Source organism: Quercus suber, unplaced genomic scaffold, assembly GCF_002906115.3.
Source record: "Quercus suber isolate HL8 unplaced genomic scaffold, Cork oak 2.0 scaffold_156, whole genome shotgun sequence".
In the NCBI taxonomy this organism is placed as follows: Eukaryota; Viridiplantae; Streptophyta; class Magnoliopsida; order Fagales; family Fagaceae; genus Quercus; species Quercus suber.
The window spans coordinates 916,279-938,885 of NW_027069617.1; the positions used below are offsets into that span (position 1 = coordinate 916,279).

The 22,607-nt window shown below is 32.5% G+C and overlaps 1 protein-coding gene across 1 annotated transcript in view; it reads right to left on the bottom strand.

The window, feature by feature from the left end:
• The window catches only part of LOC112004894 (callose synthase 2), a 47,812-nt gene that overhangs the window by 15,670 nt on the left and 9,535 nt on the right, over nt 1-22,607 (bottom strand). Inside the window, exons 9-19 of the mRNA XM_065777492.1 lie at nt 21,696-21,827; nt 21,525-21,601; nt 21,350-21,443; nt 19,452-19,574; nt 19,242-19,359; nt 9,401-9,732; nt 9,154-9,206; nt 8,267-8,327; nt 7,460-7,541; nt 7,305-7,354; nt 7,090-7,214 (exon numbers count right to left, since the gene is read on the bottom strand). Coding sequence (XP_065633564.1) covers nt 7,090-7,214; nt 7,305-7,354; nt 7,460-7,541; nt 8,267-8,327; nt 9,154-9,206; nt 9,401-9,732; nt 19,242-19,359; nt 19,452-19,574; nt 21,350-21,443; nt 21,525-21,601; nt 21,696-21,827 — 1,247 coding nt within the window. The remainder of the gene's footprint in view (nt 1-7,089; nt 7,215-7,304; nt 7,355-7,459; nt 7,542-8,266; nt 8,328-9,153; nt 9,207-9,400; nt 9,733-19,241; nt 19,360-19,451; nt 19,575-21,349; nt 21,444-21,524; nt 21,602-21,695; nt 21,828-22,607) is intronic.

Consider the following 22,607-nt stretch of genomic DNA (forward strand, 5'->3'; position numbering starts at 1 on the left):
CACTTTCATTCCTGAAGTGTTCAAGGAGAGAACTTGGACAAAGTTGCTGAATCAAAGTGGAAATGTCTATGCTGAATTCATAAGAGAATTCTTCACTAATGCCATTATGGAAGGAGATCGCATCAACTGTTGGTTGAGCCAAAAAGAGTTCTTTATCACAAGGGAATCAATCCAAGAAATATTGGAAGTTTGTGCACCATCTCAATGAATTTCTATCCAATACGAAGATAGACTGGATTCTATTGAGCCGATGGTAGAAATCCTTGGTGGTACTCTTAAAAAGACGTCATCGAACACAATTCCCTTCACTTCGGAGATGAGGACTTTGGCCTATATTATGCTTTCCAACCTCTACCCAGTGACGAATTTGACTACACTATCAGGACCAAGAACTATTTTTTTGTATGATCTCTTCACACATAAGGAGATCGATATGTGCGGACACATATACTACCTCTTGACCAAAAGCATTACCAAGAGGAACTCAAGAACAATCTTGCCATTCCTAAGTCTCATCATTGCTTTCATAGCAAAAACAAGGCTGAAGATTCTAAGCGGTCTTACCATCTTGCAAAGGGACTATCCAATTAGTGCTCAAACGATGACTCAAAGCAAAGCCCACATCACCGGACCAAAGACCGGCATTTCTCAAATTCCAAGGGACAATGTTGAGGAAGAAGGTGGGGACACGAAGGAAGAAATTGAGAGGTATACATCAGCCCCAGAGGGCTCTGCTTAACCATCATCCTCCCAAGCAAAAGCATGGGGACTCGATCGTCTTGATCGTCTCATGGCAAGAGTTGAGTAGATGTATGGAATGCTAGAAAGGCATGTGAAGAACACCACAGATCAGTTCACCTATGTCAAAGGCCAGATCATTGCACTCTTATCCCAAATCGATGACATGAGGATAGAGTAGCAACAGCTGCAACAAGATGGCTCAGAATCAGAATCCGAGCAATTCTAGCCTCTTTGGCCATTTTGGTAAAAAAGGGGGAGAAAATTTGAGAGGGAGCTGCATAGTTTGAGGGGGAGCATAGCATTACAGTTTATTATTCGTTTATTTTGGTAGTGTTTTAGTAGTCCTTTTTATTTTTATTTTTTATTTTTATCTTTTTACTTTTTTATAACTCTTGGATATTTACATTGCTTTCTTTTAAAGCTTAAGTACTTTGGTTTAAAACTTTCAGTTTATATTGAGTACTTTGTTTTATATCCTTTCTTTGTAGCATTTTTTAAGTACTTTTAGATTTTGTTGCATTATTTTGAGTACTACACACTTGTGCCCTTGTTGGATCTTGTATCCTTGATGCAAAATACTTCTTGTATTTCGCATAGGTGTGTGTTGGACATGCAATTGATTTTTGCATTGCTCTTAATTGCATCGCGTGTCTGGATGATCATTTACTAGATAAATGTTCATTGTAGTCATTCTTTAATGACTGTTCCTATTTGATCAAGATATGCTTAACTGTTTATATAGTGTTTATTACCTTGATCGCATTTTACTTACTCATATACGTATCATGTATTCAACTTGTCATAAGCTTAATGAAAGTTTTGTTTGTGTTCGATGTTTCAGGTTACAGGTATATACATACAAGTGCTTCACAGATTCTACATTAGGTGCAAGTGAGTTTTACCACTATTCCCAAACTCACGTTTAAGTCTATAGTCTGTTTTAGGGGTTTTGTTACGGAATAGCCAAATGGAGAGATTATAAAGTTGTGATTACAACTATTTTGTGTTGCTTTAATTCCATGCCAATTTATTGTAATTATTTCAATCTTTTGTACCTTATATTTTATGTGGATTTTATTTAAGGGTTGTGTTGAGAGAGAGTGTAAATACTCAAGGCAATTGAAGACAAAGAATTTCGCGAGTACTCACAGAGCCTTCGCGAAGTGAAGCATGCTGCTACATCATGACTGGAATGCGAAGAGTCATGACAAATGGTGACAACTGGTTTTCACGAGTGTCTCAGGGTAAGGCCTTCCCCGAGATACCCGCAAAATTCTTTTTTGCAATTTGTCAAATCTGATACACCCTCTACCCACACTATATATACCACATTACCACATATGTGGGGAGTGCTTTCAGAGAAAAACCTTAGCCACAACCTTTGAAATTAGAGATTGTTATACCACAAATCCTCTCACAATCCATTGTGGTTTTCCTCAATTCCTACCCTCACATTTCCAAATCCTTAAGAGATTGATAGCCAAACACTTACACACCCATCTTGAGTGTAAAGTGAGTTTTGGTTGCTGTGAAGATTGGAAGAAGCCATTGTTTGGTGATGCAATCGCTAAATTGCGTGATCGAAGAGCTAGAGAAACAAGGCTTGGAAGTCAGTTGGTAGCAGAAGTTTGGAGGGCTCGAGTACTGGGGTAGCTACTTGAAGGGTCTTTTGTTATCGTGTACTCCAACTTATTCTCTAAGATCATTTACCCTTGAAGGGAGACGGAAGTTTTTTGCCAATTTGTTTTCCTCTTCGATAACACATAAGCGTGTTATCTTTTGTTCATTTTCTCCCTACTCTTTTAGCTTTCATTTACTGCTGTGATTTGATGAATATGCATTAGAGTAGTTATATTGTTTATCCACTCTCATTTACTCTATTCCGCATTTAGTTTAAATTAAAGTAAAATCAACTAAGCCGTAATTTTTATTTGGGGCTCTAAATAACTCGTGTTTTCACACATTCTCAAGCTTTCAGTTAAGCCTAAATAATAGCCAATAACAAAATAATATTTTTTTATCAAAAGAGATTCTACGTTCACAACATTTTTCACAATAAATTTTAAGTGATAAGTTATTACTGGCTATTATTGGTAGTTAAAAAAGTAATTTCAATGGTGGATTCAAATTAGAACCAGTAACAATGTTGGATTCAAATTACTCTTTTAGCTTTCATTTTACTGCTGTGATTTGATGAATATGCATTAGAGTAGTTATATTGTTTATCCACTCTCATTTACTCTATTCCGCATTTAGTTTAAATTAAAGTAAAATCAACTAAGCCGTAATTTTTATTTGGGGCTCTAAATAACTCGTGTTTTCACACATTCTCAAGCTTTCAGTTAAGCCTAAATAATAGCCAATAACAAAATAATATTTTTTTATCAAAAGAGATTCTACGTTCACAACATTTTTCACAATAAATTTTAAGTGATAAGTTATTACTGGCTATTATTGGTAGTTAAAAAAGTAATTTCAATGGTGGATTCAAATTAGAACCAGTAACAACTTAACATCTAGGATTTGTTGTGAAAATGATAAGAATGTAGCAGTAACACTTCTAAATAAATAAAAAAATAAAAAAAAGCAATACACCAAAAATTTTAGAACATTTTTCATAACAATTGAGTTGACAAACTTTTACTAGTTTTCATCTAAATCCACCACTAACACAACTTTTTTACTTACCTTTATTAATCTGCCACATCAACAAGTGTGAAAAGTTTGTCAAATTTTTTGTGTATATATAAACTTTCTCCGAAAAAATATTCTTGGTTTTTCATGTTAATTAGTAATTTTGCATTTAAAACAAAAGAATAGAGTTTAAGCAATATTTAATTATTTTTTTAAAATCATTTTTAAATATATTAAAAGCCTCAGATCTTTTTTTGCCTTAGGCCCCTAAAAACATCAAGCCGCCCCTGACTGTAATATAATAATTATTCATACGGTTATACTCTTCAGTAATTTAGTTATATTTTTATTACATGAAATAGTCATACCTTATAAATAGTTATTCTTTAAAATGAGGAATAACTATTCATCTCTAAAAGAGTTGTAACGTTTTAAAATTAATATATTTTCAAATAAATAAACTTTCCATATGCACATAACAATTATGAAAAAAAAAAATTAAATAACTAATCTCTCTTTCAAATTTTAAAAAATATATATATATTTTTTAGGAAATATAATTATATGAGTAAGATATGTCCCAAAAATATATCTTAAGTTTGATTTAAAACACTTTCATTCCATTGTCTTCAAAGTTCTATTATTGTGTTGTCACCAAACAAATGAATAATAAGTGTTATATTACATCATCTTGTATTTCTTATAATACCTATTCCTATTCCTATATGATTACCGTATATTTTTTTTTTCCACCCCAAAAATTAAGGGTTTTTGTGTGTGCGCGCGCGCACGTGTGTGCGGGTAAAACATACGAACGGTGCGAGGCATGATGTATTAAACATAAGATATTCTGCCACAATAAAGCTCAGCCTTGTCAAAGGCTAAGCGATAACCGGAGTTGGAGTCATGATGCAAAATATAGTTTCAGATTGTGGAGGATCACAGTTTAGCCAATACATCAATGTTGTTTGGTAGTAGATCCAACAGAAATAATGATCTTTTATAGAGTTCTTTAAATCTTGACCGTTTGTCCATTGTGTCAACTTTTCATTAACAAAAAAAATCTTTTAAATAGAGATTTTTTCCCTTTATTTTAAAAAAAATTTAAAAAAGACATACTAATCGCAAAATGCTGGGCATACATGTGTGACAGTGTGAGAGAACTCTGACATTGAATACTAATGAGAAGATTAAGTAATTTTTTTTTTTTTTTTTATTTTGATAGAAAAAAGAGTAAATAATTAATATAGCATAGTTGAGCTCATATTCATAGACTTAAGTATTTTGAATTAAGTGATGTTTCTATATATTATATTAACTCTTCTCTCAAAAAAATAAAAAATTATATTAACTACTTAATCGGAGATTCCCCATAGTGTTATATCCCCAACAAGTACTATCAAAGCCAAGTTGGTGCGTGACGAAGGTGGCGAGGTGCTCAAAGTCCCTTCCCAGTGGGGACAAAGCAAAGCCTAAATGACCCACATGTTGCGCAAGGTTCTCATGGAGATGGATGTGCGCTAGGTTCCCAAGGATGAGCGTGTGGGAAAATCCTCTACTCCCTCTCCCTCATGTGAAGTTCACTCATTCTCTCCCTCTAGATCTTCTCTCTTGGCCAATTATGGAAGGCTCGTTACCCCCTAAATTGAATACAAAACTCTACAAGTCAAGCAAGCACAACCTCATAACTCATTGTTTAAATTTCTAGAAAATTAAAGATCAATAGCTATTGATCTTCTCTCTTGGCCAACTTAGAAATTGGTATCTTAACACCTGTATTCATGATGGTTATTGAGTTTGGGCTGTGTTAGCAATTGAGTTTATGCTTTGTGTTATCAATTGAGTTTCTGGCTGTCTCAACGATGAGTGTAGTCTTTGTGATGACATTGTCATGTGGCCATGGGTTGGATTTCCTAGTTTTGGAATGGTGTTTTTATGCTCACAATATATATATATATATATTATGTAGTTTTATAATGATATATTTTAAGAAAGCTCTATGTAATATTGTTCAATCATTCTTGTCGTGTTATCAAGAAGTGATTTTGTAGAATTCATTTGGAAACTCCCAAATCATAACACATTTTGTAAAATGATTATTATCATGAAACTTTCATTTTCCATACCCCTATTAATTATGATACTTACTAGGATCGTACAATCCTAACGATCCCACATGATCTCAGTTTCTGTCAATTTCTTGAGCCTATTAGGAGACTCAAATGAAAAATAGTGTCCCAATTAATAGAGCCCATTTTGATGTGCTAAGTTTGATGAGAAGAAAGAGAGATAAAGATTTTACAAAATCTAACCCAAAAAAACCCACCACAATCATACCTACATGTTTGCGAGATAAGAAGATGAAGATCAAAAAGTGAAAGAGATAGCATAGATCTTTATTCGGTGTAGCCATTGATGCTTCATAGTTCATAGATTTGCAGACAAAACACTTAGATGAAATGGAGAAGGACTAAAGGAGGAGAAGCCGAAGTACAGAAGAGAGGGTTTAAAGTAATAAAGGAAGAAGGTGAAGAAGAAATTAGAAGATAAGAAAGGTAGGTGGGATTGGGGTATGGGAATACAAAAATTCTAAGACCATATAATAAATCACAACTCTTATCACAATTATACATGTGGCAGCCTGTGAGTGGTAGAAAAAAAAAGTTGTAGATCAATGTGAAAGTGAACCAGTCACAATCTGCCACGTAAGATAATTTTAGTAAAAGTTGTAATTTTTTATGTGGTGCTAGAATTACTCATGGGAATATCATGATTAAAAGATTTGGAGCTAGCTAGAAGTGCCACGTTTTGGGTTTTAAATTTTAATGATTAGGTTTTATATATTTATTTATTTATCTTTTTGAGGAATGTTTAAGTTTTTTTCTCAGGATATTAGACTATTACATATTTGACTATTCAACATTTTCCAAATTTTCAAATTCAATAAGTTTAGTGGCACAACTTGTGGCAAAACTTGTGCCACAACTCACCCATGTGGCGAGTTGTGGTTGGTGAAAGGGTGAGTTGTGTCACAAGTTGTGGCACTGAACTTATTCATTCAAATTGGAAACTTAACTCTTTTTTTATTATTTAATGCCACTGATAATGGTACGGTTTAGCATTTTTTTAATTGAAGTTTTCCTTCTCCTTTTTATTTCCTTTTCTTTTTAAGATGTAACGATACATCGTACATATTTTATAACTTATATCATATTGGTAGTATAGACGTAATGATACATAGTATACAAATTATATCCTATTGTTAGTATAGATATAATGATACATGGTATACAAATTATATCATATTGATGCAATTTTTTTTTTTTTTTTTTGGAGAATGTATTATTTATGCGATTATTTAATCTATATAATCACTACAAATATGTTTTTTTTTGTTTTTCTCTCCCCCACACGCACCAAAAAAAAATTCCCACCCTGTCCACACCCATCAACCAACACCTACGGCGAAGCTTATGTCAAAAGATTGATGAATTTGAAGTGTTCTGTCTATGAAAACAGGTTGATACATTTTTTTCTATTAACCTCTTTTTTTTCTTTTCACTAATAATTTACCTATATTTTTCATCTTGAATTTAAAAATAGATTAGATCCTATAATTGTAATAGGTGATAGGTAAAGTGTGTAGTATTCATCTATCCATTAAACAATCTTCCTCACTATAACACAGATCTTAAATTAAAGGATACAGACTACCATGGTAACTGGGAACAAAAGAGAGGAGGTCCACTAACCTCTCCAAGCCGGAAAAACACACCACATATACCCCCAAATATCGTGGAGAAGATAGCATACCAAATCTGAGTATCCATAAAGTAGACCTGAAATAGTTGGTTTCATTAGAATTTCACATTAAAACACAGCTAAAGAATTAATGAGACGGACAGACACTAGGACAAACATAAACTTACAATAATTATCGGCGCCCAAAGGGCAATCACAACACCAATGTTGTTCCTAGCTGCAAACAGAAACTGATGATTTTACAAACCTTTTTCCAGAATGTAATTTAAAACAATAAATTAATATTAATAAATAAATAAATAACCCAAACTCAGAATATTACCCTGAGGGAAGAGCTTTGGCCCCTGAAATGTTGTTACTTGAACTTGCATGATAAGTTTTGTTGGACCCACAAGAGGCCTAATCTGCGATAAAGAAAATTTTCAGATGGATTCAACCTTCTCTAAGTAGAAAGTTTTGTTTTGCCCATATACATATATACTCCATCGTTTTTTTCTTTTTTTTCTTTTTTTGAGAAAATATATACCCCATCTTGATCAAAGGGATGAGTGTGTAAGTAACAGTTTTTAAGTCGTGGGGCAATTATTTGGTCGTTCAATATTGTGGGTTAACTTGTAAAAGATATGTGTATTAGAGCGAATTAATCTTTTAACTCTAAATACAACTATACAATTACTGTTGACAACCATAAAATTTTAAATTAAATATGTGATTATATGGTCAATAAATCCATCCATTATTTCAATTATTAGAACCTATTTGTTCAAAGGAAAAAATGCCATAGATACAAATTTTTTTTGCAAAATTTTTTACAAACTGCTGATGTTGTAAGTGATTATTGATGTATAAAAGAGTGATATTATTGATGGGTCTAAATGAGAACCAGTAAAAAGTTAGTCACAACAATAATTTGTAAAAAAATATTGTAAAATAGTTTGTGACTATAGCATCACTTTTGTTTTTTATTTATTTTATTTTTTTCTTGGAGAAAAGCATTACTCTTGTTAGAAATATATGATTTAGATAAATAAAGGCATAACATTACTATAAATAACAACGACCAAAAAAAAAAAAAAAAAATGACATAGCAGTAAGGGTCATAAGTTCTGGGGATAGATAAGCGAAATACCTCTATATAGTAACTGAATGCTAATTTTGATAAAATCAGGAGAACCCAAAACATAGCGTACCTAGAAATTAGAGAAATTAGAAGCTGATCAGTAATAGAATTGATGAATCTCATTCAAGCCATACTAACACAAAAAAACCCAACTCTCTGCACTTGCTGTTGGGTATGCTTTAAAAATTATTGGGTATGTTCAAATTTCAAAACTTAAGTTGAAAAGCCCAAGCCCATGCTTTAGAATTCCACAATTATCTCCTTTTTCCTTAGCAACAGGTCAGCCAGCACTTCCTCCTCTTTTGCGGAAAATACACAATAACTTACGGCATAATTGGAAAAAAAATTCCAATAATATCTCCTTTCTGTTTTTACCCGAATCACCTTGATCACTTCCTCTTTTAAAAGCCTAAGAACTTTCAAATTCTCTGTATTACCGTTGGAATGTGAGGATTAGTCAGTTGAGGATTCTCTCTCTTAACGCGCCAAAAGTATAGCTATTTTCCTTCACTATGTTCATGAGTTTATGCATATAAGATAAGTCGCTAAAGATCAATAGAGACACTTCCATGATATTCTTCCTCTCTATCTTATATTAGAAAACTCTCTCTTTGGGCATTTAAGATGAGTTCGAAACTCCATTTATGAGTGCACACCATCAGAGTTGCTATTGTATTTAGAGAGCGACCGTGAGCTATTTGCATTGACAAAATCATTCCATTAGGGGGCAAAATTGCTTCTTATTGACAACGGTGTTAGTTCCGCGCCCCTCTCAACAGTTCGATAAGCTTCTATTTCTTTGCTTTCTTAGTTTACAGCACTGATATATCATTAAATCTTATTTGTATTTTGCTAATTAATTTGAGCAACCTTGAAACTATTTTTCCAACACTTACTTGATAAGAGAAATCGGCTTCTCATCCATTGCGCTTCCAACATACAGCCGAGGCTGCAAGATATCAAAATGGTGAAAGAAAGAAAAATAAAATTTGGTAGAGCTACTGTAAAGACTGAAAAGAAATTATACAGCTAGCTAAAAGTCAGCTTCAGGTATCATATCCATAGGCATGTATAAAGTAACGGCCTTTTTAGTTTTAAACACAACTACCGGTTTAAAAAGCTTAAAAACATGCATCTGCATACCTGAGACCACCACATCATGAGCACCACAATCTTATTGCTGGACCTTTCAAGATATCGGCGAATGAATGGGAACAAAGACAACACTGTGGAGAGCATATTTGGTGATAAGTAAATGAGGACAGCCAAAATGAACAAAGAAGGTGAACCCGGACTATTGCCGAAGGTCTTGATGGTCTGTGCAAACCCAGGAGGAATTTTCCAACTATAAGCATAAGTTACTGGTAAAACTATGAGCCATGCTGCAGCAGAAACAGCTTTCAAAATGTATCTTAGCTTGACATATATCGGCATGCTGTGCCTCGCTTTCCAGCTCAGGATTATATCAAGGACAGCTGCAATATTACCCCCAAAAAAACTTATATATATATGTGTGTGTGTGTGTGTGTGTGTATTACAAAGAATAAATGTATGTCAAGTACATGGTAGGCTTCTCCATATTACTGAGTCATTAGCCCGAACTTTTGGCAAAACTAAAATATACTTGAAAATGAAACTGAAAAACCTAGAAAGATGAGAGAGAGAGGGGAAAAAAAAACGCGCGCCATGCCCATGTAGAAAAAGTACCATTGAAGAGGGGACATAGTAGCACTCAAAGCTATGAAGGTGAAAGAGAAAAAATCAGTAAGATCAAATTAATATAGCTCGTCCCTCTTATGCCCTAAATCAATCATCTTCTTGGTCTTGTGGTCATAAAAAAAATACATGAATTGGAATAAAAGGTGATGGGAAATGATAAGGTTTTAGTAAATTGACTAAAAGAATTCAAATTAAAGGGAACATATATTAGTGTTAATTTGGGACTAGCTTATAAGGAGTCTAACTCTACTGACCCAACTTATATGCTCCACACTATGCTTCACCAAAAAAATCAATCCATGTGGATATTATTTATTAAACATAAATAGAAGATAGTTAAGCAAAGTCAATCTCCTCAACCTCCCAACTCACGTTCCAAACCCAATAAAAAAAAATCACAGCACCACCATCAAAATACCCAGCCACCATTGGATTCCACCACCAATTCCACTACAAGAGAAGATGACAAAATAGAATCTCGTCAACCACCTACTCCTATTCCAGTACAACCAGCGCCAGCGTTGGAGAAGATGACAACCCTAATCCATTCATTGAGACAACTCATTTACCCACGGTTGTCTTCTTGGCCAAAAATCCATTAACCAAAAAAAAAAAAAAATCCGAAAGCAAATGATAGAAAGAAAAGGAGCCCATCAGTTAACTTTTGTTTTATACACCATATAAAGCAAAGGAGCCCACAAATCTCTTAAGTCCAAATTAGTACAATGGAGTTGGTTTCTGTACAAGAAACAATCTCATATGGGTTTTGTGAGAGAGAATAAAAAAATCAGAGGGGTAGCTTTAATTTCGCAGAAGCCCGAAGAGAGCACACATGATACTCTCTTTGATGGACAGAAACTAAATTGTTAGTTTTTGGGTAGTAAACCTTGAATCCACGAAGGGTTCCCTAAATTCACTAGGAGATAAACTAGAATACACCAGAGAGAAGTTTAAGAAAACTCTAAAATTTTATAATAATACTCTGTCTTACCTCTGACAGCTACAAAAAATATAAATATTGAGAAAAACGTCTAAAACTTCAATTCAAATTAATTACGCGATTAGGTGAAACTAAATTGTTAGTTTTTCGGTAGTAAATCTCGAATCCACGAGGGGTTCCCTAAATCCACTAGGAGATAAACTAGAATTCACCAGAGAGAAGTTTAAGAAAACTAAAATTTTATAATAATAGTCTGTCTTGCCTCTGACAGCTATAAAACATATAAATATTGAGAAAAACGTCTAAAACTTTAATTTACATTAATTACACAATTAGGTGACAAAATACTGAAATTTACCAAAGATGAATCATAAACTACTAACCTTAAGGGTTGTCCCAAAACAAGCGGAACCTTATTCTGACTTTTGAACAAAAAATTATTAAGGAAAAAAATTACTATAGATGGCAAAAATGCAATTTTCGGGCCCTAAATGAAGGAATTTGCGATTTTAAGTGGGGAACCTCATCGCAAAGCCATGATTATTGCTCAGAAGGCCATTTCACTTCAATAAGCCAAATTTCATGCAATTCCAACTTCGAGGCTCATGATTTCTACTAGTGTTTTTTTTTTCTTGCGCAATGATTTTAGATGCGCGTGAGAGTCCAGAAAGGCCATGGTTGTATGTTCTACATCAGGCTTGATCATTGAGGCTTGCAAGCTCTTTTCTTTGCTGTAATATCACCCTCCTCATCTTCTCCAACTTTGGCTTTGGTGGTGGAATCAGGCGATGGCTGGGTATTTTGATTGTGGTGCTTCGATTTATTTTAGGTTTGTAATGTGAGTTGGGAGGTTGAGGAGATTGACTCCATCTAACTCTTCCATTTGTATTTAATATATAATGTTCACGTGTCTTGACTTGACAGGTGGAACATAGAGTGGGGCATATAAGTTGGTACAAAAGATTTAGACTCACTTATAAGCTAGTTTTTTTTTTTTTTCTTCAGCTTTTATCTATAGGTTTTAAAACCTTCTTTTCTTTTTTCTTTTTTTTTTTTTTTTTTCAAAATACAAATATACTTTAGCACACTTTAAACAAAAAGTTTTCAATAAAAGGTTAAATAAGTTGTTCTCAAATGTAGAAAGTGAAAGGTAATCACTTGGTGGGATGAAGAACACATTTCCCAATAATAGGCCGATAATAACCATCAAATAAACAATATGGTGTTTAATAGGGTGCAAATCAGATACGGTCATAGGAGACGTAATCTAAGAAGCAAGAAAACGGACATGATGCAACACAAGACATGGTAATTCTTAAAAATTAGGACTCAGCTCGACATGGCACAACTTACACATGTCAATTAATTAATATTATAAGTATATTTTCGATTTTAAAACATGTTTTATACAAGGATTTTGTTAATGAGCTCTCAGAGAGCACAAATTAAGGTTCATTTAATACTCAATAAAATATTATTTTTTTAGAATAATTATTAACTTCATCATTTCCTAATAATTTAATTTTTTAGTACAATACATAATTTATCATGGCATTATAAGTGATTCTAAGTTCAATCCTTATCTCCAATGCTTAAGAAGTTCACTAGAGGACGATAGCAACCAAGTTGATATATTCATAGTTATCAAAATGTGAATCGTATCGTGAATCAATTTTTAATTTTTTCGTATCGTATCGTGTATCGTAAAATACACAAACACTTAATATAATTTATAAAAAAATTATAAATATACATATATAAAGGGTATATTCATTATAAATTTTGAATATATTCAACTAATGACTAATTTATCAATCACTTATGTAATAATATTTAACAAGCTAACTAAATAAATCAAACAAGCATGTGTTCATAACATACACATTCAAATTAATTAAATTCAAAAGTGATAATATATTACAAATGACCCAAAAATAATAATTTATTTTCATCATATTCATCAAATTTCCTAATCAATCCCATCTAAGTCAACGCTATCATCATGTTTATAATTTTGCAAATTTATTTCTTCATTAAAATTTTCTTCATTGTTATTCGTCATTAACATTTACTATCTCTTCTTGTTCTTTTTATTTTAATAATTTATATATATATATATAAACCTTATTATCAATCAAACTGTCTAAAAAATTGAAACCAAAGGTTCATAAATAGAATGCAAAACCTTACTTTGCTTACAAGAAAAAAAAGAAAAAGAAAATTAAACTTTTCACCAACTAGAATCAAAATCAAAATACTTAAAAAGAATCCTATTTAGTAAATGATTAATCTTAGTAGGTCTTTAGGGCACACAATTAGTAGGCTCTATCTATAAGGCCACAAATTAGGTTGTCTTTATTTGACTATGCACATTAGTACATACAGGGAGGAGCTATCGCAAGTGCCCCCTCCCCCCCCCCCCCCACACACACCAATATTTTAAAATATTATTTTATATTATTCAAAAGTATTAAAATTTTATATATTTAGCTACAGAAATAAAAGTTGCCCTCCAAATGTTTGAGTTAGTCCAATAATTCTCTTAAAACCATAGAATTTGTCAATTAGTCTAGTAGTTATAGAGACAAGGTAGTTTTTGTTTTCTTTATTTTGTTTTTTTACATGTTTAATATCAAACTGGACTACTTTTGTATAATATTGAAGTTTAAAAGATGATAAGTTCTCCTAAAAAATTATTTTGCGAAATATATATGTGAAAGTTGTTAATTTTATACACAATATATTTATAAAATTATGACATACTCTAGTATCAAAATATTGATATTTATATTTGTGTATGTGCGGGGGGCCAAACATAAGAGCATTTCCATCAGTGTGTCAAATGCCAACACACAAACTCTAAAAAACCACTTTCATCAAGTGTTTCAAATGACATAATATTTGACATTGATGAATAGTGCAATCTCAAATTTGAGATTGCATTGTTCACAAATTGTAAAACTTATATTATTTTTTTATTCAGGTGGGGCCCACTTTCTTTGCTTTTTATTTTTATTTTTTTTGTCTTTCTCATTTCCTTTTCTTTCTTCCTTATCTCTCATTCTGCTCTGAGCCTCCAACCATTTCTCTGCTTTCTCTCTCTCTCTGCTCTCTCTCTCTTCTCTCCCTCGATGTCTCTGCCTCCCTCTCTGACGAAACCCAAGCTGGAGCATCAAGCCAAGCCAATCTCTATCGCAGTGGTTTTTTTTATTTTTTTTACTTTTAGTTTGTAATTTGATGGTAGATTGGGCAGTGGATGTGTGGGTTATGGATTTGGCGTTTTGGATTTGTGTTTTGGGTTATCTCACGCCTTAGGTTCCGATTTGGGCATATTTTGGTGGGTTTGTGATTTGTTTTGGATGGGTATGTTTGTGGTGGCCGGTGGTGGTGGGTATTTGTTTGATGGTTTTTTGCGGTGGGCATAATTTTCACTTCATCTGCGTCTTCTTTTATCTTTTGGCTTTTTCTTTTTTTATATCTTTTTCGTTTTCTCTGCCCACCGTCACTTCTTATCAAGTCTTACTTTATGTGACTGTCAACTTTTCTTTGTTAACAAAATAATAAGTGTGTTAAAATAGGTTAGAGTTTGTTTANAGTGGTCTAAGTTTCCTATATGGTTGTGTCAACACTGAGTGCTAAACCTTTACTCAAATTTCCCTCACTCTTCTGTCTCCTTCAAACCTAATGCCTCATATTTTATAGCTTAAATTAGTATTAGAGCATACACATCCAGCCTTGAACCCCATTAAAGCAATCTAGAAGTCATCCTCACTCATGACATAGGATAATTTCAGAACAATGTAGTTGAAACATTATGCAATAGGAAAATAAATGATAGAACGTAGGAGTTAGCACCTAGACCTACTTGGAGTTTGTATTAAGCAATGAACAATAAACTCACACCAAAAAAAAAAAAAAAAAAAAAAACCTTATTATCAATCAAACTGTCTTAAAAAATTGAAACCAAAGGTTCATAAATAGAATGCAAAACCTTACTTTGCTTACAAGAAAAAAAAGAAAAAGAAAATTAAACTTTTCACCAACTAGAATCAAAATCAAAATACTTAAAAAGAATCCTATTTAGTAAATGATTAATCTTAGTAGGTCTTTAGGCGCACACAATTAGTAGGCTCTATCTATAAGGCCACAAATTAGGTTGTCTTTATTTGACTATGCACATTAGTACATACAGGGAGGAGCTATCCAAGTGCCCCCTCCCCCCCCCCCCCCACAACACCAATATTTTAAAATATTATTTTATATTATTCAAAAGTATTAAAATTTATATATTTAGCTACAGAAATAAAAGTTGCCCCTCCAAATGTTTGAGTTAGTCCAATAATTCTCTTAAAAACCAATAGAATTTGTCAATTAGTCTAGTAGTTATAGAGACAAGGTAGTTTTTGTTTTCTTTATTTTGTTTTTTTACATGTTTAATATCAAACTGGACTACTTTTGTATAATATTGAAGTTTAAAAGATGATAAGTTCTCCTAAAAAATTATTTTGCGAATATATATATGTGAAAGTTGTTAATTTTATACACAATATATTTATAAAATTATGACATACTCTAGTATCAAAATATTGATATTTATATTTGTGTATGTGCGGGGGGCCAAACATAAGAGCATTTCCATCAGTGTGTCAAATGCCAAACACACAAACTCTAAAAAACCACTTTCATCAAGTGTTTCAAATGACATAATATTTGACATTGATGAATAGTGCAATCTCAAATTTGAGATTGCATTGTTCACAAATTGTAAAACTTATATTATTTTTTTATTCAGGTGGGGCCCACTTTCTTTGCTTTTTATTTTTATTTTTTTTGTCTTTCTCATTCCTTTTCTTTCTTCCTTATCTCTCATTCTTGCTCTGACCTCCAACCATTTCTCTGCTTCTCTCTCTCTCTCGCCTCTCTCTCTTCTCTCTCCTCGATGTCTCTGCCTCCCTCTCTGACGAAACCCAAGCTGGAGCATCAAGCAAGCCAATCTCTATCGCAGTGGTTTTTTTTATTTTTTTACTTTTAGTGTAATTTGATGGTAGATTGGGCAGTGGATGTGTGGGTTATGGATTTGGCGTTTTGGATTTGTGTTTTGGGTATCTCACGCCTTAGGTTCCGATTTGGGCATATTTTGGTGGGTTTGTGATTTGGTTTTGGATGGGTATGGTTTGTGGTGGCCGGTGGTGGTGGGTATTTGTTTGATGGTTTTTTTGCGGTGGGCATAATTTTCACTTCATCTGCGTCTTCTTTTATTTTTGGCTTTTCTTTTTTTATATCTTTTTCGTTTTCTCTGCCCACCGTCACTTCTTATCAAGTCTTACTTTATGTGACTGTCAACTTTTCTTTGTTAACAAAATACAATAAGGTGTTAAAATAGGTTAGAGTTTGTTTGTTTGGAAGAGTAAAAAAGTGAAAGATAGAAAATAAAAAGAAGATAAAAAAAAAAATTTTAGTTTTCTCATATTTGTATTTAGTTAGGAGGATGAAAAAGTGGAGAAATGGAAAACTTATTTGTTTTGTTGAGAAGAAAAGTGAGAAAATGAAAATAAAGTTGTTACAAATTTACAATTATGTTCCACTAAATTAAAAAAAAAAACACATTTTTTTTAGTTATATATTTCAGTTTACGAGTGGCATATTAACTCTCACCTTGTAAGAAGCACGGCGGTCATGGAAAAATCCTAGTGTCCGCGTCAACACACCTTGAACATGGCTACTAGCTTGTCCATGCGGTGTCTCACAATTTTTATTTATTTATTTATTTATTTTGGGACATTGTCAATATATCCATAGTTGTCAGTATCGTACGATACGTATCGTATCGTATTGTTATGGAAAAATTCCCTATCATATTGACGTATCGAAGTATTCATAAATCGTACGATGCAGTGTGCATATCATATGAATCGTATCGTATCATAAAATCGTACGTATCATACGATACGTAGACGAATGCTTTAAAATGAGATTTTTTGTTAAAATTTGTATTTTTATTTGAATCTAACAAGTTGTTAGACTTGTTTTTAGCAAAAAATTAGTAGTTTACTTAATTTAGCATACTAAAATAACATATTCATAAGTTTTTTTTTCTCTCTCTCTTACAATTGGACTATGCTGTACACACTTACCTTTCACTTTAATATTTAAAAATTATTTTTATTTTTATCGTTATTTTTATAAGTCTAAGAAACTAGAATGCCAAAAATACATACATACATATATATATATATATATATATATATATATTTTTTTTTTTTTTTTTTTTTGGTGTGAGTTTATTGTTCATTGCTTAATACAAACTCCAAGTAGGTCTAGGTGCTAACTCCTACGTTCTATCATTTATTTTCCTATTGCATAATGTTTCAACTACATTGTTCTGAATTATCCTATGTCATGAGTGAGGATGACTTCTAGATTGCTTTAATGGGTTCAAGGGCTGGATGTGTATGCTCTAATACTAATTTAAGCTATAAAATATGAGGCATTAGGTTTGAAGGAGACAGAAGAGTGGAGGGAGAAATTTGAGTAAAGGTTTAGCACTCAGTGTTGACTCAACCATATAGGAAACTTAGACCACTGCTTATGGCCCCAAATAAAAAATGCTTCTCTATTAACTAATAAAATATATCTATATTTATCTATCTTAACATTTTAATTAAGATTGGCTTCACAAAATAAATAAACAAATAAAAATTAAGGTTCCCTCTATTGTCTCATAAAATGCATTGTATACGACCACCGAGAGGTGTGGTCTAGTGGTCTTGGATGATGCACAAAATGTGCTGAGTGTGAGGTTCAAGGTTCAAGTCCGAATATGAACTCATTTGGGTTGCCTTCCTCAACAGCTCAAGATTTACTAGTGTTCCATGTGGAATTGGGAAGCTATGGCTCACCGTGGTCCCCCTACATCCTAGTAGGGCCCTGGACCCAACGAGTAGAGTACTACTATAGTTACACCCAAGTAGGATTGCCATGTTAGTCACCCCCTACCCTTTTTCATTTAGCAAAAAATGCATTATATATTAAAAAGAGCCCTATCCAAAACAAAAACAAAAACAAAAAAAGTTTTTTTTTTTAAACGTGAAGTGAGAAGATTAAGGCCCAATGTATCCTACTTTTTACATCTTTAATTCAATTTCTTATATATATATATATATATATTTCTTTTTAAACTCTCCCCACAAGTTGTACCTACTATCACATTTCTATAATTTTGAACAAAACTTATCGCCCTCTCCACACACATCACTAGTTTACTCCTCTGTACTGTTATCACACGGGTTGACGTGATACATCAATCCTCTTTTGTTACTCTGTTACCATTTTTTTAATTTAATTAGTATTTTAAAAAAACAAAATTTTAATTAGTTTTAACTTTTCCGATTATACCATTTGATTTTTTTTTTTTTTAACATAGAATCGGTCCTTTTTATTTTGAGTAGGTTATTTAATTTGTATATGTTGGGTAACATTACTTGTTATAGTTGCATGCATCTGTAGAAATAAAATTTTCAAAATTAAAATTAATAAAAATCCTATTTAATATTGATTATGTCAAAAGAAAGATAAATTGGATTCACCATATTATCAATCGAAAAGGAAATATTAGTGAAACTTGAATACAAAAAAATTAATTAGTAATTTTGAATTTCAAAAAGCAAGACACCAAAAACACAAGACCACCACTAGTCAATCGGATCAAAAGGGATTGTGCAAGAGAGAAGAGTAGAGGGAGGCTTTGTGCAAGGAAGAGACAGTGATAAAGGTTGGTAGCGCCAATGATGGTGACGCCGGTCAGTGGGTGGCATCTATAGGTGACACTAGTTGGTGGGTGGCATTGGTGCGAGATGGTAGTGCAAGACAGGTGTGGGAGATGGATTGTGAAAGATTGTGAGATGGAGAGAGAAGAATCGAGAGTGAAAGAGGGGGAGAAAGTGTAAATGTTTTACCTCTGTTTCAAGCGTAAAACATTAACAAACTTTTGTCTTTGATTTTTCCTTTAACCAAAAAATAGTTTACAATTGACCAACTATTTTACTTCTTAACAAACAGTAAAATATGAATTATTTTTCTGAAAATATTTTACTTTAAAACAAACAAAAGTTAGAATAATATGACAAGATCACAAGAGTATCCCAAAACAAATATAAAATAATAAAATGCCAGCATAAAAACAACAATAACAAGGATAACTTTAACACAGAAAAATGTGAAAATAAAATGGAATTTGTTTCAATCAAAACAAGTAATCATATTTTCAAAAGTTCAAGAAAAGAGAAGAAATGTGCAGAAAAAAACTGCAGTTAACAGGTTTTCTACCTTGTACAAACTTCAATATCGCAGCAGATATGAAGATACTCAGCACCTTCTTGAAAACATCACCCTCAAATATGGAAGTTAATTTCCCTGACCCATTCGAAGCAATGATGACCATCGCCTAAATTCGACAGAGTATTGTGAACGTTGTTCATAAGATCAGATAGACATAAAATGAAGGAAACACAAATAGGAAAAGTAGAAGAGGATTACCTGTAAACACAAAATATAAAAGCTCCACATTCTGTCAAAACTTCTAAAGATTTGCCAAAATGAGCGTATTTCAACAAAACCTGTTTTCCCAATCCATTTACTCCCAGTATACGGCTTCTCATCCTGAACATCAATAGAAGAATTTCCACAGATAAAAATATATTTTTACCAAATGACAAAATTTAAATACAGTTCCTTATATACAGTATCTTAGATTCTCTTCTTAAAAATCGACACCTACCTATGTGAATAACTAAACTAATGGGGTTTTAATGCAGTCCTTTTTTCTTCTTTATTTCCCCTCTTGTCTTTGAAAAAACCCGACCGTAGATCTCTCAAAACTTCTCCCAAACAATATCAGCAAAAAAAAAAACTGGCTTTCAGAGGGACAAGCATGTAATGATCTTCTCCATTAATCCCATTATTTTCATTAGAAGACTAGTTGATCTGTGCATACTTCGTATCCTAGACAAATGGCTTTTTAAATAATGAAAAAGAAAAAAAAAAAAAGTAGAAGAACAAGAAGAAGACGGCCATAATCTAAGCCTCTTAAGTTTGGAACAAATAGCCATTAGAACAGTAATAGCAGCTCCATCACATTCATTTCCAATAACACAAATTAGAGAGGAAAAATAAGGGGCAAAACTACCCTCCCCTCAAAACCTAATCTGCAACAATTCCACCCAAACCCATTCCTCTACATGCTGCAACCACCTCTATAATCTCCTTCGCGTCATTGTTCTCTCCTAGTTAGACCCAAGCAATTGTGTGTGAGAAATCAAATCTAAAGTCAATGGGTTTTCACACAAAACAAGGAAAAAAAATATAACAACAGAATGTTACGATACTTTAACGGTGTTTGTTTAGTTATTCATTTAATCAGATGACAGATTTTTAATAAGGGAACCTAAAGAATAGTATATGAGGAACTTTTTGCCCTCTACCAAAAATCAAGTTGACAAAATTAGTATGAATAAAATGGTTAACTTGCTAGAAAAAACCATCAGACCGAGTGATACATATCCGCCATATGAATCCCAATTTTTTTAAAAAAAAATTGTAGATTATTATGTAAATTCTAACTATAAGATTGACAAATAAAATGCACTATTGGTAAATTGTGTACAACAGATCTATATAAATTTACTTTTTTATTTTTTGAGAGAGAAAAAGATGTATAATTGAAGAAACAAAATGGACTACTGAGATGAGAAGAAGAGTGTCAAGCGAAGCTCTCTGTGGGTCTTTGTCTAAAATTAGCCGGACCGAGTTGTCAGGCAACTTGGCAGGCCTTACACAATGTGTTTTTTCAGTAGAAATTCTCCAGATTTTCTAATCTAATTGACATGGTTTCATGTGCTCAATAGTCAAGTAGTTTCAACCAATTTTTGAAAGGGTATAACATTTATTTAATGCCCTTTTATGATGCCTATTGATTTAAAATCTTTATTACATCTATAAATTGAAAGTTTGTTCGGTCATTTCATGCAGTTTTTCCATTATTTTATTGCAAAACAAATTATATAGAAGTTCGTTAGTACTTATAGAATTACTAGCTATATATCAAAATAGATACTTAGGCTTTGTTGTATCATGGAGACTAGTTGCTTGTAATCCTTGGCAAACTCTTTGGAGTTGGGGCATTTCTAGTCTTAAAGATAGTGACAACAGCCCATAAAGACTTCATTGTTGTTCTTCCCTATATACTCAATTATCCTCTCTCTCTCTCTCTCTCTTTTTTTCTTTTTTTCTTTTTTCTATTTGAACACATCGAAACAACTTTTCTATTCATTAAAAAAAAATGGAAAGAAAAGAAGAGTTCAGATTCATATGTTGGAAAGCACAAAGAGACTAGTCTACTACCAAACAAGCAACATATAACCCAAATTACAACATGCCTCATTTTTGTCAACTCGAAGCTGCTCCAGAGGCTGGCAAAAGAAATCAGCGTCAGCACGCATAGGCCAACCTAGCCGAAAACAATCAACTGACCTACAATTCACACGAACATAATTTTTATTAAACTACATTCTGTACAAATGAAATGCATATAAACAAAGAAACACATAATACCAGAAGTATTCATTTAAATCATCATAATTTCTCCACTGAGAATGCTTTGCTTTTCCATAATTGTTCCTTTTAGCTTCCTGCATTGCACAAAATAAATGGCTACACAAAGCAATTAAATATCAATTTAATAACATTATTTTATGGACCAAAAAGAACATGCAGAAGCAACACCTTCGCTATCGTCTCATATATTGGAGTTACCACTTGCTTTAAAAAAGCCTCATCATCACCACCATATACTGGCTTTACAGGCTCACCAGTCACTGGACTTCCAGCCAGTATCCCACACAACTCAAGTGCCATCTATAAAGATTGAAAAACAACTGAATGATTATGCTTAAGTCAATAGAACCTTAAATTATACTCAATGATCAATAAAATTAGAGTCTCATTTGAACATCCATAATTTATATTTAAAATTAATCAAAGTTGAACCCCACTATTAGAGATATTAGGTTTATTTGTATAAGCAAAAAGGCCCAATTGTATTACTCAATACAAATGAGATTATTACAGTGAAAATCCTCTATCAAATATAGTGACAAACTGCTAATTTACTAAGAAATTGTAAATTTAATAACTAAATTATTATACTAATATTTCCCCACTGCATGAGGGAACAAGTATTAAGAATTTTTTTTTTTTAAATAATTACAATATGTTGTTAACTCTGCAACTTGAATCATTTCCCTCTTAAATCTCCAAATATTTTATGCATGAAGAAGTGTCAATTAAGCTAAGACTCTTGACTTAAGCTATTAAGAAGTAAAGCTTAAAATACTAGGAAATTGTAAATCTAAGCATTGAACCATTAGTATAACATATTCCACAACTCAATTAAAGCAATTTTTAAAAATTGTCAAAGCATAATGTATAAAACTGCGGTAATCGCCAAAAAGTACTATAATTTAGTTTATGGAAAATTCTAATGTAGATCATGGTCAATGTTATAGAAAATTTGCTTCTTGGAATTAAAACCCTTGCATTATCCAAATTAATTTCCCCTTGTTCACCTTCACTCCAAAACGGTTTAGATTAAATAGATCAATCTCCAAGACTACCCAAATCAGGCTTCTTAAATAA